Source organism: Moschus berezovskii, chromosome 26 (assembly GCF_049115385.1).
Source record: "Moschus berezovskii isolate FMDL1 chromosome 26, NW_MosBer_1.0, whole genome shotgun sequence".
NCBI classification, from domain to species: Eukaryota; Metazoa; Chordata; class Mammalia; order Artiodactyla; family Moschidae; genus Moschus; species Moschus berezovskii.
Window position 1 is genome coordinate 38,394,661 of NC_142485.1, and position 12,823 is coordinate 38,407,483.

A 12,823-nucleotide genomic window follows, 5' to 3' on the forward strand; every position below is an offset into this window, starting at 1 on the left:
ATTAGACACTCAGATAAGAAGGTAAATTATTTTAAAATAGTCCCTAACTCTGAAGCATCAATTTAGAACTTCGTCAATGTCACTGACAAATGGAAATGAATAAATAGCAAATTTTAAAAATAATGAAAAAAGAGATAAGGAAATTATATCGCTTATATTTCCCAGTATAACTTTATTTTACAAATTCTGAAAATTCAGCATTATCCATTAAATTGAATTTTTTAAGCCTGTAGTAGTTTATCGATTAACATTGAATCAGGTATATAGCATGAATTGATCCTTGAGAATTTATGAATGATACTTATCATTTGGAATATAATTAAACTATCTGAAAAAGCTTTGGATTATTACATGTTGGTTTGCAAAAAGCCTTAAGCAAATGATTCCATAGATATATTTTAATGTGAAAATACTGACATTTTCTTTTTAGTTTTATCTCAGCCTACACTGGACAAAATATGTTTTCACTGTGCATTATTTTAAGCTACCACAGATGTCTTTAAGATCTACAGATCCTCTATATTTAGGCTACATCCAAAGTGCTAACTTTTAGTTATAGAAGTTTGCAAGAAATAAGAAGCTTAATAAGTGGCACGGAATGATTGACTGAATAAATCTACTGAAAACCAGTTGCCAGCATGTTTATTTGACATTTAGACAACAAGCCTTTATACTTCACAAACCTTGACAAAAGCTCCGCAGGGTTGCACCTGTGCAGCAGAAGAATCAGAGGTCATCTGCCAACTTTGGAACTTTAACCTTTGACCTCTTATATTGGGAGTGAGATGTGAAATCAATAATACATCTTTGGCATGAGAAGAATGCTATTTAGATCGGAATAAAAGCAAGTGCTCAAATTCTCTCTTTTCATATTTCAAATAACTAAAATCCCTTATCCTAAGCCCTGTGAAGCTAGCGAATGAATTATAACCCTCTTCCTGTTGGCAAACAGTTCAGGAAAACACAGAGGGAAGATGTGTACCAGTAACTCCTAGGTATGATTAAACCAGGCGGTACATACAAGGTCACATAGTAGCTGAGAAGTGGTAGAGTTTTCAAAAGTCAGAGTTTTCTAAAGAACACATGGGCTCCTTAGAATGTAGTGATTTGCCTGTCAGTGAATGTGCTTAGACAAGGCTGGTAATGAACCTCCGATTCTGAGATGCTTACAATCTATGTTATTCAGTTGCTCAGTTTGTGTCCAACTCTTTGCAACCTCATGGACTGCAGCACACCAGGCTTCTCTGTCCTTTACCATTTCCCTGAGCTTGCTCAAACTCATGTCCATCAAGTCAGTGATGCCATCCAACCATCTCATCTTCTGTCCCCTTCTCCTCCTGCCTTCAATCTTTCCCAGCATCTGGGTCTTTTCTAAAGAGTCGGCCCTTCGCATCAAGTGGCCAAAGTGTTGGAGCTTCAGTTTCAGCATCAGTCCTTCTGATGAATATTCAAGACTGATTTCCTTTAGGATGGACTGGTTGAATCTCCTTGCTGTCCAAGGGACTCTCAAGAATCTTCTCCAGCACCACAGTTCAAAACAGTTCAATTCTTCATTGCTCAGCCTTTTTTATTGTCCAGCTCTTACATCCATATGTGACTACTGGAAAAACCATAACTTTGACTATATAGACCTTTGTAGGCAAAGTAATGTCTCTGCTTTTTAATATGCTGTCTAGGTTGGTCATAGCTTTTCTTCCAAGGAGCAAGCATCTTTTAATTTCATGACTGCAGTCACCGTCCGCAGTGATTTTGGAGCTCAAGAAAATAAAGTTTATATTCACTTATTACACTATATTACAATCTATATTCACTTGCTAAACCTCAGTCTTCTTTTTTCAAGAACAGTTACTTTAGGATTAGTGCTTATTTTGCTATTTGGGTTATTGCAAATATCAAGTATGGAAATATATTTAAAACTCCTTGAATTTATTATACTTCTACCATGTACTTGTTTTCAAATATTCAGATTTTTTTCAAGACAATCTTTAGTCTGGTTTGTTTTTTAATTAATTCACTTAGCAAATATTACAGGGTTATACTCTGTGCAAGTCACTGTGCTAATCTTTAGGGACACAAAGTAGTATAAGACAAATTATTTTCCTCTTGTACTGACATAGGAAACATATGTTAGCAAAGTGCCATCACATTAGACTCAGTTCAGTTCAGTTCAGTCACTCAGTTGTGTTCGACTCTTTGCGACCCCATGGACTGCAGTACACCAGGCCTCCCTGTCCATCACCAACATCAAACTCAGGTCCATTGAGTCAGCGATGCCATCCAACCATCTCATCCTCTGTTGTCCCCTTCTCCTCCTGCTTTCAATCTTTCCCAGCATCAGGGTCTTTTCAAATGAGTCAGTTCTTCGTATCAGGTGGCCAAAGTATTGGAGTTTCAGTTTTAGCATCAGTCCTTCCAATGAATATTCAGGACTGATTTCCTTTAGGATGGAGTGGTTGGATCTCCTTGCAGTCCAAGGGACTTTCAAGAGTCTTCTCCAACACCACAGTTCAAAAACATTAGACTCAATAGATATGAATCAGATAATGGTAGCTAGTACTTGAGCTGATTTCGAGGATGCATCAGGTTAATGAGTTGAGAAGCTGCAATAATTGACACCACATAGTGTTGGCACAGACATACATATAAGATCTTATAACTACATACAAAATTATGTTCCTACTCACATTTTTACCAGAAATTTTTCAAATGGATTTAAAGTTAAAATTTAAGAGTAAACTAATCTGTAAAAGTACAGATTTAAATGGGACTTCCCTGGTGGCTCAGACAGGAAAGAATCTGCCTGCAATGCAGGAGATGCAAGTTCGATCCCTGGATTAGGAAGATCCCCTAGAGAAAGGAACGGCAACCCACCCAGTATTCTTGCGTGGAGAATCCTATGGAGAAAGAAGCCTGGTGGGCTACAGTCCATGGGATCACAGAGTTGGACATGACTGAGCGACTAACACACACACACACAGATTTAAGTATAGATTTAAAATTTTACTTCTTATGGAGCAAGAAGTATGTAAACAATGTAAGAAATTACAAGAATATATAGATTTGAGATAATAAAAATTAAATTTTACTCATTAAAGTATTATAAAAAGTTAAAAGGTGTTTAAAAACTGAGAAGTATATTTACCACTTACCTAACAAGATTTCCTAATTTTAATAGAGTAAATTCAAGAAAAGGATACATATTCTAGTAGAATAAATGGCAAAATATAAAAACATGTTTCTTATAGAATACAAATGACTAATATGTTTATCCATACCACTAAACCAAGAAAATTATTTAAAATGATAACGCCATTGCTTTTAAAGTATCAGTTTATTAGAAAAGTTAAATGGTAATTCTCAGTATTGGGAAACAGAGAATAGACCCTCTTACTAGTTATCCATGCATTTTTATTTTGGCACAAACTTTCTGGACACTATTTCACAATACATACCTTAAAAATTTCTAGGAATTTATCCCAGAGAAATGACCTACACTGCCCAAGGATTTATCTTAAATGATGTTTGTAATAGTGGTGCATAGCTTCCTATTACTATGGTAAGAAGTTACAATAAATCCACTGGATTAGAAAAACACATTTATTATTTTTTAACATTTCTCGAGGTCAGAAGTCTGAAATGGATCTCACTGGGCTTATTAAAATGGGGTCAAATCAAGGGATTGGCAGGACTGCGCTCCATCTGGCGGCTCCAGGAGAGAATCCACGTTCTCACTTGCTCCATCTTCCAGGGGCACTTGCATCCTTGGCTCAGGGCCTCCCTCCCTCAAAGCCAGCGTGGAGCGTCTTCAGATTTCTCTCTGCATCTGACACTGACTTTCTCGCATCTCTGTTTCACTGATCACTAGGACCTTGTGATTATATAACACAGGATGACCTCTGATGGCTAGTCCATCCAACACAGTGTGGAACAGAAGCAGAGATTATTCATGGTTTTCTTGTGACTGAATTGGAATACCTCAGTGAGTAGTAGTATCCTGGTTTTGGGACTGTGACGCTTACTCCTTAATGAAATATGCACCCATTCCTACTTCTTAGTATCTTTTTAGGGAACACAGTAGTTTTACTGGAATAACACACAGATTGAAATAAAGACAATCAGTAAGAGGTTGTTGGGGTGCACTTTTTCGGTTTTGTAAAAATGATTTCCAGTCTCTGAATCTAGGAAGATGCTTTGCCTTTCGGCACCTATATATTCTCATGTCCGAAGCTGCTGCTTATGCTCACCTGGATCCTTCTCACAGTAAGAAAGAGGGGATCAGAAATATCTCCAGAAACAACTGTACAGGCATATTTACTTTGTTCATATATCTCTAAAAGTTACCAACATTTTTATGCTTAGAAAAAGTTTTTACAGGCAACAGTTGTTACAAGAGGGAAAAAAAGCAATCTTGGCTACTGCAACAGGTTAAAAACTAAATGCTTCATTCTAAATACACTAACTTCCTAACCCCTAACACCTATAAATATTACTTTATGTGGCAAAAAAGTGAATTTTGCCTTATATGGTGTAAATGGTTTTAAGTTAGAGATCTTAGGAAGAGAAAGTTATCCTGCAGCATTCAGGTAGGCACTAAAAGCAATCCTATGTATCCTTATGAGACAGGCAGAGGATGTTTTGAGAAAAACTCAGAAGTCAGTACAGAAATCAAACACCACCAACTAAATGATAAAAATCAGCATCACTACTAAGTTTGTAGTATCAGATGGACAGAGTTATCACCTACCTAGTATGTAGCCAAGAATGAGTAATCTGAATCTAACCATGGAGATACATCAGACAAACCTCAGATGAAGAACACTGTATTTAGTAAGGAGGGAGTGGGTTGTATTCCTCAGCAATGTTAATGTCCCAAAGACAAAGGCTGCGGATGTGTTCTGAGCTGAAGAACACTAGGGAGGAACGTGGCAAATGAATGCAGTACCTACCTCTGGACTGGATCCCACGTTGCAGGGAAATGCTGTGGGTCAGTCCAGTTAATGAAGTTAGAATACAGATTATAGATTTGACACAAGTAATCTATCAACATTATATTTCTTCTTAGAATTTTTTTAAATTGCTGAACAATATTCTCTTGGTTTCTGCCATGCATCAACATGAATCAGCCATGTGAAGTGAAATCGCCCAGTCGTGTCCGACTCTTTGTGACCCCATGGACTGTAGGCCATCAGGCTCCTCAGTCCATGGAATTTTCCAGGCAAGAATACTGGAGTGGGTTGCCAGTTCCTTCTCCAGGGGCTCTTCCTGACCGAGGGACTGAACGAACCCGGGTCTCCCGCATTGAGGGCAGACGCTTTACCATCTGAGCCAGCAGGGAAGAATCAGCCATAGGGATACATACGTCCCATCCTTCTTGAGTCTCTCTCCCACCTTCCATCCCATCCCATCCCTCTGGTTTATCACAGAGCACTGGGTTTGAGCTCCCTGCTTAATATAGCAAATTCCCACTGGCTGTCTATTTTATCAACATTATACTTCTCAAGATCGATCATTGTACTGCAGAGAATTTCTCTCCATTCAGATAAAATTATCCCGAAAGAGAAAATCACAAGATAAATGAGGGAAAATGTCATAAAGTAGATCAAGGGTTTATAGGATTTTTGTACTATTCATTTTCTTCAACTTTTCTTTTAAATGTGAATTCGTTCTCAAATAAAAATTAGAAAATATTTTAAAATAAGTCATTTTAACCTAAGCATTGTATGGAAAAACCCATACAAGTTTGGTTTAACTAAACTCTTCAAAGTATTAGTGATGTCAAATGGGATCTGAATGTTGAAATCCTCAGATTGTTTCACATGCATGATGGGCTGATGCAATTCATGTCATCTGCCTCATAGACCATGACACAGAGAACTGTGAAATATTTAGATCTTTCAGACAGTGGAAATCAGTCACTAAACCATCACTCTGGTACACTGAATGTTAGCAAACTGTTCTTGCTCTTTTTACATACAACAAGTTCACTTATGCTATTACATTCTTTTTTTTTTTAATATTGTCATAGCATCCAAAGTTTCTAACTCTCCATCAGTGTAAGTGAGCTTCCTATTCACTCTTTCCCTCTTTGTATAAAGTCAACAGCATCTGTCCTTCATTTCTTGCCACCCTATCTGTTACACTCACTTTAATTATTGAGGAGAGTAAAAATCAAGTTTAGCCAGTGAAATAAAGAGAAATTCTCTTTCAAAGGGATATGAAGACCACAAACTCAGAACTGCAACTAATGTGTATATCTCACCTCATACCATGGCACCACAACTACTAGTTTTGGTTCTAGAGTCAGAAAAACTAATTAATTTATGGTTTTTTAATTTCCAAAGGGTTTGGGGGTTCCCATACAATATCTAGAATAACAACAAAATCCATCTGCAATTTACAGACAATACGTATTTCTCTCCCCCTTAAATACATGGGCACTCAATTGTCAGAAGAGAAAAAAATACTTTCCCATTTCTCTGTGGAATTATTCTATAATTTGACTCAGGCCCAGTTAATTCCATTACATAATATTCCATTGGTGATTCTGCCTTAAAAGTTTAATTGTCAAAATTATAACTTAGCTATAAAACCATAATTTTTTCATTATTGTCAACAGAAACTATTAATGATGAAACCATCATAGTAAGTGTGAAATAAAACATAATTACAATTGACTATAAGAAAAAGAAGAGATTGTTACTTTATCAAAAATGAATGCATCATTATCCATAAAGCTTTCTTCCTCTTGTAATGTCGTAAGGTCGCAAAGAGTCGGACATGACGGAGCTACTGAACTGAACTGAACGTCTTAAAAACTCAAGTGTTATGTACCTAAACCTTTGTATCTGCTATTTTGTCATAATTTTTAAAAAATTATATGGTAATTATCCTAGTTATCAAATTCATCTCAGCAAAGTCCAGTATGATCCACTGCTCACCCAGGGCTACCTTGGTCTGAACCAGGGGAGAGGGGATGGTGCAGTGGAAGAGGAAGAAACTTAGAAACATGAGAAGCCAACAAATCCTGGAAGTGGCAGAAGAAAATGTACAAGCATTAGGCATATAAAGCAAAAATGTTTAAAAAATCCAACCTTCATCATGAACATCAATATTCCATAACTTTCGTTCCAAAGGACCCTAAGCACGTGGGCGTCCGCCGCTGTGGATCAGCAGTGAAGAATTGTTGAACTAAATCACTTGGTCTTTCCTTCCAGGATTGACATCTTCAAGTATGTCATCTACGGAATTGCAGCTGCCTTCTTTGTGTACGGCATTCTGCTGATGGTGGAAGGCTTCTTCACGACCGGGGCTATCAAAGATCTCTACGGGGATTTCAAAATCACCACTTGCGGCAGATGCGTGAGCGCGTGGGTACGTTCTCTGTTTGCGCTCAGAGCTTCAGGCGGGTTTATTTCAGTAGCACTCTGGTGTTTGTGTTCATCAGAAAGGAATGGAAGTAATATATATTTTTTTTAACACAGTAACATTCCCTCCTGTAATGGCTATTTAAAATCTTAATGATATTATTTTCTAATTTAAGATTATTATATGTGAAAATTCAGGTTCAAATTCTCAATTCATATGCAATACAACTCGTTTTCCTTCTGGAGGCAGCAAACTGTTGACTGATTTATATTTTGTTTTTCCCAAATGACCCTGGGCTTCCCATACAATGTTTAGACTAGTAGAAAAATCCGTCTGCAATTTATAGATAAATGCATGTCTCTTCTCCTTAAATAAATGTTTCTATATTTTACTGTAAATTTGGGTGGGAACTGTAATTTCTGTTTAGTTTTGATGTAAGGTAAGAATTACCCTATATTATTCTTATTTAGGTTTTAAATTCTTACTGATATTTAATGGTAAATCAAACTTATAGTCAAGAGATAACGCAGTGCAGAAAATTTAAGCACAAGAGATGAAAATTAAGGGTAATATGGTTTAAAGTACTTTCATATGTTTATGCAGAATGATTTTCACAAACTTGGGAGTTTCCATTTTTAACTTTTTTCTTATTTCCTAATATTATATGAGAATAAAAATTTAATTACAGCATGTATTTCCTATTATGTAAGGTGTCTCTAATAAGGATGGTGTAATTTATTTCAGTCTTACAGAAAAGTTCAAAGACACCAACTGTTTTTTCCACCAGCTTGCAAAAGTTGTATTATTCGCTCAGTGTCCACAATGACAATAACATGAGAAGATAGTTTGCCTATATTATAGGTATTTGTTGTCGTCTCTGCAGTAATTTCTTGTAAGGTTCTTTTGGAGGATGCTGTTTATTGTAATACTTCAGTGTTAAGATAGGCAATATCAAATTATAGACCCAAAGGAAGTTAAGCTAAAGATCTTGGATTAATAAGTAAGATATGAATATTCACTGGGCCAATTTTTAGTGATACCTAAGGGATTTCTCTTGAACTGTGGTGTTGGAAAAGACTCTTGAGAGTCCCTTGTACCGCAAGGAGATCCAACCAGTCCGTTCTAAAGGAGATCAATCCTGGGTATTCATTGGAAGGACTGATGCTAAAGCTGAAACTGCAATACTTTGGCCACCTCATGCGATGAGTTGACTCACTGGAAAAGACTCTGATGCTGGGAAAGGTTGGGGCCGGGAAGAGAAGGGGACGACCGAGAATGAGATGGCTGGATGGCATCACCGACTCTGCGGACATGAGTTTGAGTGAACTCCGTGAGTTGGTGATGGACAGGGAGGCCTGGCGTGCTGTGATTCATGGGGTCGCGGAGAGTCGGACACGACTGAGCAACTGAACTGAACTGAATTGAAGGGATTTCTCTATTAAGAAGGGACACTGTGATTTTAGGTTCACTTGTACTCTGCCAAGGGCTTCTCTGGTGGCTCAGCAGTAAAGAACCCGCCTGCCAATGCAGGAGACGTGAGTTCGATCCCTGGGTGAGGAAGATGCCCTGGAGCAGGAAGTGGCAACCCACTCCAGTATTCTTGCCTGAGAAATCTCTTGGACAGAGGAGCCTGGCGGGCTACAGTCCATGGGGTCGCAAGAGTCGGACATGACTTAGTCACTAAGCAGCAACAAATACTGTGCCAATAGAGTATGAGGAATTCAGTTAATTATAGACTTTTTCTTATAATTAGGACAGTATCATAACACCACTGTTTGTCTTAGCAAATCACTTAACTCCTCCAGATCACAGTTTACTCTCTTATATCATAAAGACATTAGATCATCTCTAAAGCACAGTCTAGCTCGAAGAGTCCCTCATTCTGGAGCACTAGAATCAGAGAAAAAGGGTCTCTGAGCACACTTTTACCATTGAGGAATGACCTTGTGCCAGGAAGAGGGCAACGGACTATGTTGTTTCATTGAGATTGTGAAGTTTCTGCATAGGATTGTACGCAGAAACAAAAAGTCCTGGAAGAAACCGCTGTCTGTGTGTCATTAATGATTATCTGCTTGCCATTCAAACATTTCAAAGATATATCAAATAAGGATTTTTAAAGCAAAACCAGGAGCCACATTTTTTTCTATAATAGTAACAATTTTGTCACAGTCCCGCTTACCAGCCCAGAATGGTGGCGGTAGCAGAGTGGGCTCCCGCTGAGGCGAGGCCGCGGGGACCCACAGGTAGCCCACCCCTTGCTTGAGCACCGCCCCGCTGCACCGGAACGAGCGGAACCGGGGCAGAAGCAGAGCTGCGCTCCGTGTGTTTTGCAGAAGCATCAGTGCAGCAGGGAGGGCGCTGAGTCAGGCCTGGGCTGTTCCAACACGGGCTCCAGGCAGGGGAACAGCGCCTGCAGAAAGAGACCAGCTCCGCCGCCGGAGGTGGGCAGCGGCAGCTGCAGACCGCGCAGGGCACACCCCTGCCAGCCTCTCCTGCCGCTGTACAGCCAGCTACCTGCGCATGCAGGACTCAGGGCTCCATGGAATCAGAGGGGGAAAATAATAATGTTTTATCAGTCACACTATCCTGCTGCTTATGTTTTTTGCTTTCTCGTTTCCATTCTTCTGCTCCCCACCAATTTGTAGGTAAATTGTATCTTACAGTCTACTGTTTGTTTTATGAGTTCACCTGTTAGCATGTTTAATCAGTCTTCCTTAGCTTTAAAAATGTCCTTTTGAAAATACATTGATGAATTTCTATTTGGAATTCTGAGTGTCTTTCAATTCAGTTCAGTTCAGTTGCTCAGTCCTGTCTGACTCTTTGCGACCCCATGAATCACAGCACGCCAGGACTCCCTGTCCATCACCAACTCCCGGAGTTCACTCAAACTCATGTCCATAGAGTCGGTGATGCCATCCAGCCACCTCATTCTCTGTCGTCCCCTTCTCCTCCTGTTCCCAATCCCTCCCAGCATCAGAGTCTTTTCCAGTGAGTCAACTCTTTGCATCAGGTGGCCAAAGTATTGGAGTTTCAGCTTTAGCATCAGTCCTTCCAATGAACACCCAGGATTGATCTCCTTTAGAATGGACTGGTTGGATCTCCTTGCAGTCCAAGGGACTCTCACGAGTGTTCTCCAACACCACAGTTCAAAAGCATCAGTTCTTCAGCGATCAGTTTTCTTCACAGTCCAACTCTCACATCCATACATGACCATGGGAAAAACCATAGCCTTGACTAGACGGACCTTGGTTGGCAAAGTAATGTCTCTGCTTTTTAATATGCTATCTAGGTTGGTCATAACTTTCCTTCCGAGTGTCATTAATAGGTGGAAAAAAAACTTTTTGAAACAACCATATTATAATAGTATAGGATCAGCTTTCAGAGTTAGTGCTGAAAGAAAAGTATTATTCTATCCCTGTTTTTTCATGCTGTATAAAATGTAAAGTGGTCACTAGTAACTGATTCTGCTCACAAAATGGAATTGTGCCCAATGCATAAATGCAGTTTGTTTCAAAGCGGCATTGCATCGCTGAATGCTGCTGCTGCTGCTAAGTCACTTCAGTCGTGTCCGACTCTGTGCAACCCCATAGACGGTAGCCTGCCGTCTCTGGGATTCTCCAGGCAAGAACACTGGAGTGGGCTGCCATTTCCTTCTCCAATGCATGAAAGTGAAAAGTGAAAGTGAAGTCGCTCAGTCGTATCTGACTCTTCACGACCCCATGGACTACAGCCTACCAGGCTCCTCCACCCATGGGATTTTCCAGGCAAGAGTACTGGAGTGGGTTGCCATTGCCTTCTCCTGCATCTCTGAATAGTAGATGCTAAATGCTATTCTCTTTTCCAATGAATCTCTTGAAAACATAACTTGACCTGTGTTATGCACTTCTGTCATGCAGCATCAAGACCACCTCAAATTCATTTCAGATTTTTAATGCTGTCCCTAGAAATCCTAAATGTGAGGCACATAAAACACAATCAGTTCAGTTCAGTTCAGTCGCTCAGTCGTATCCGACTCTCCGCGACCCCATGAATCACAGCACGCCAGGCCTCCCTGTCCATCACCAACTCCCAGAGTATACTCAAACTCATGTCCACAGAGTCAGTGATGCCATCCAGCCATCTCATTCTCCGTCATCCCCTTCTCCTCCCGCCCCCAACCTTTCCCAGCATCAGAGTCTTTTCCAGTGAGTCAACTTGTCGCATGAGGTGGCCAAAGTATTGCAGTTTCAGCTTTAGCATCAGTCCCTCCAATGAACATCCAGGAATAGCATGGCATTAACTGTTAGGGGTGAGGACCGCTAGTTTATTAAGAGTGTGTGAAAGTTTATTTAACTATTCTAAATAACAATTTTTATCTAAATTAAATAGTAAATGGCACCAACATGAGTACAAGTCAAATGTTGCTGGATATATTAAATGTGAACTTAAATTCGATAAATATAGAAATATTTTCTTTCCTTTGAATTTCTTCCCCATTAAGTTTTTAAACCCAAAAATACATTTATTTGGTTGCAACTTGGGAGCTATTCAGTGGCTCACATCTTGAAATCTTGGGATACTTGTTACACCCACCACTAAGTTATCTTGTTCTAAACATTTCTCGTTACAACAGCAATATGGATCTCAAATTTTATCTATGCTAGTTCTGACACATCAGATTTTTAAGCCCAATAGCTTTGAAGTAACAGAGTTCTTAAATGTGCTACTTTCCTTGGAAATTAATACATTTATTTTCCATAAATCTACCTGCTCTAAGTATTCCATAAGACAATAAAAACTTCTAAAGTATATGCATTCATTTGCTAGGGCTGCCGTAACAAAGTACCATGAACTGAGGTGGCTTAAACATCAAAAACATAATGTCTCACATTTCTGGAGGCTTCAAGTCCAAGATCAAGGTGTCAGCCAGACTGGTTCCTCCTGAGGGTCGTGAGGAAGCTCTGTTCCTCTAAGCTTCAGTGGGTGCTGGTGATCTTTGGCAATCCAAACTTGTAGAAGCATCACCCCAACCACAGCCTGGTGTTCTGTCCACATGTCTGCTGCTCAGATTTCCCTTTCTGAAGGACCCCAGTCACATTGGGATAGTGTTCTAATTTTTAGTTTGCTTACCTCTGCAAAGGCCCCGTCTCCAAATAAGGTTACATTCTGAGGTACGAGGGGTTAGGAATTCATCATATGAATTCCAGAGGAACACAATTTTGACTCATAACAAACAGCAACAGTCTCATAACAGCAACAGTATGCCACACAGAGTGTTTATGTTGCATTGTACGTTTGTGTGTGCTCAGTCATGTCCGGCTCTTTGCGACCCCATGGACTGTAGCCCACCAGACTCCTCTGTCCATGGGATTTCCGAGGCAAGAATACTGGAGTGGATTGCCATTTCCTACTCCAGAGGATCTTCCCAATCCAGGGACTGAACCCATGTTTATTGTATCTCCTGCATTGGCAGGCGGAT

At 39.6% G+C, this 12,823-nt stretch overlaps 1 protein-coding gene across 1 annotated transcript in view; it reads left to right on the forward strand.

The window, feature by feature from the left end:
* The window catches only part of GPM6A (glycoprotein M6A), a 264,438-nt gene that overhangs the window by 227,349 nt on the left and 24,266 nt on the right, over nucleotides 1–12,823 (forward strand). Inside the window, exon 3 of the mRNA XM_055416341.2 lies at nucleotides 7,215–7,371. Within this exon, the coding sequence (XP_055272316.1) occupies nucleotides 7,215–7,371 (157 nt within the window). The remainder of the gene's footprint in view (nucleotides 1–7,214; nucleotides 7,372–12,823) is intronic.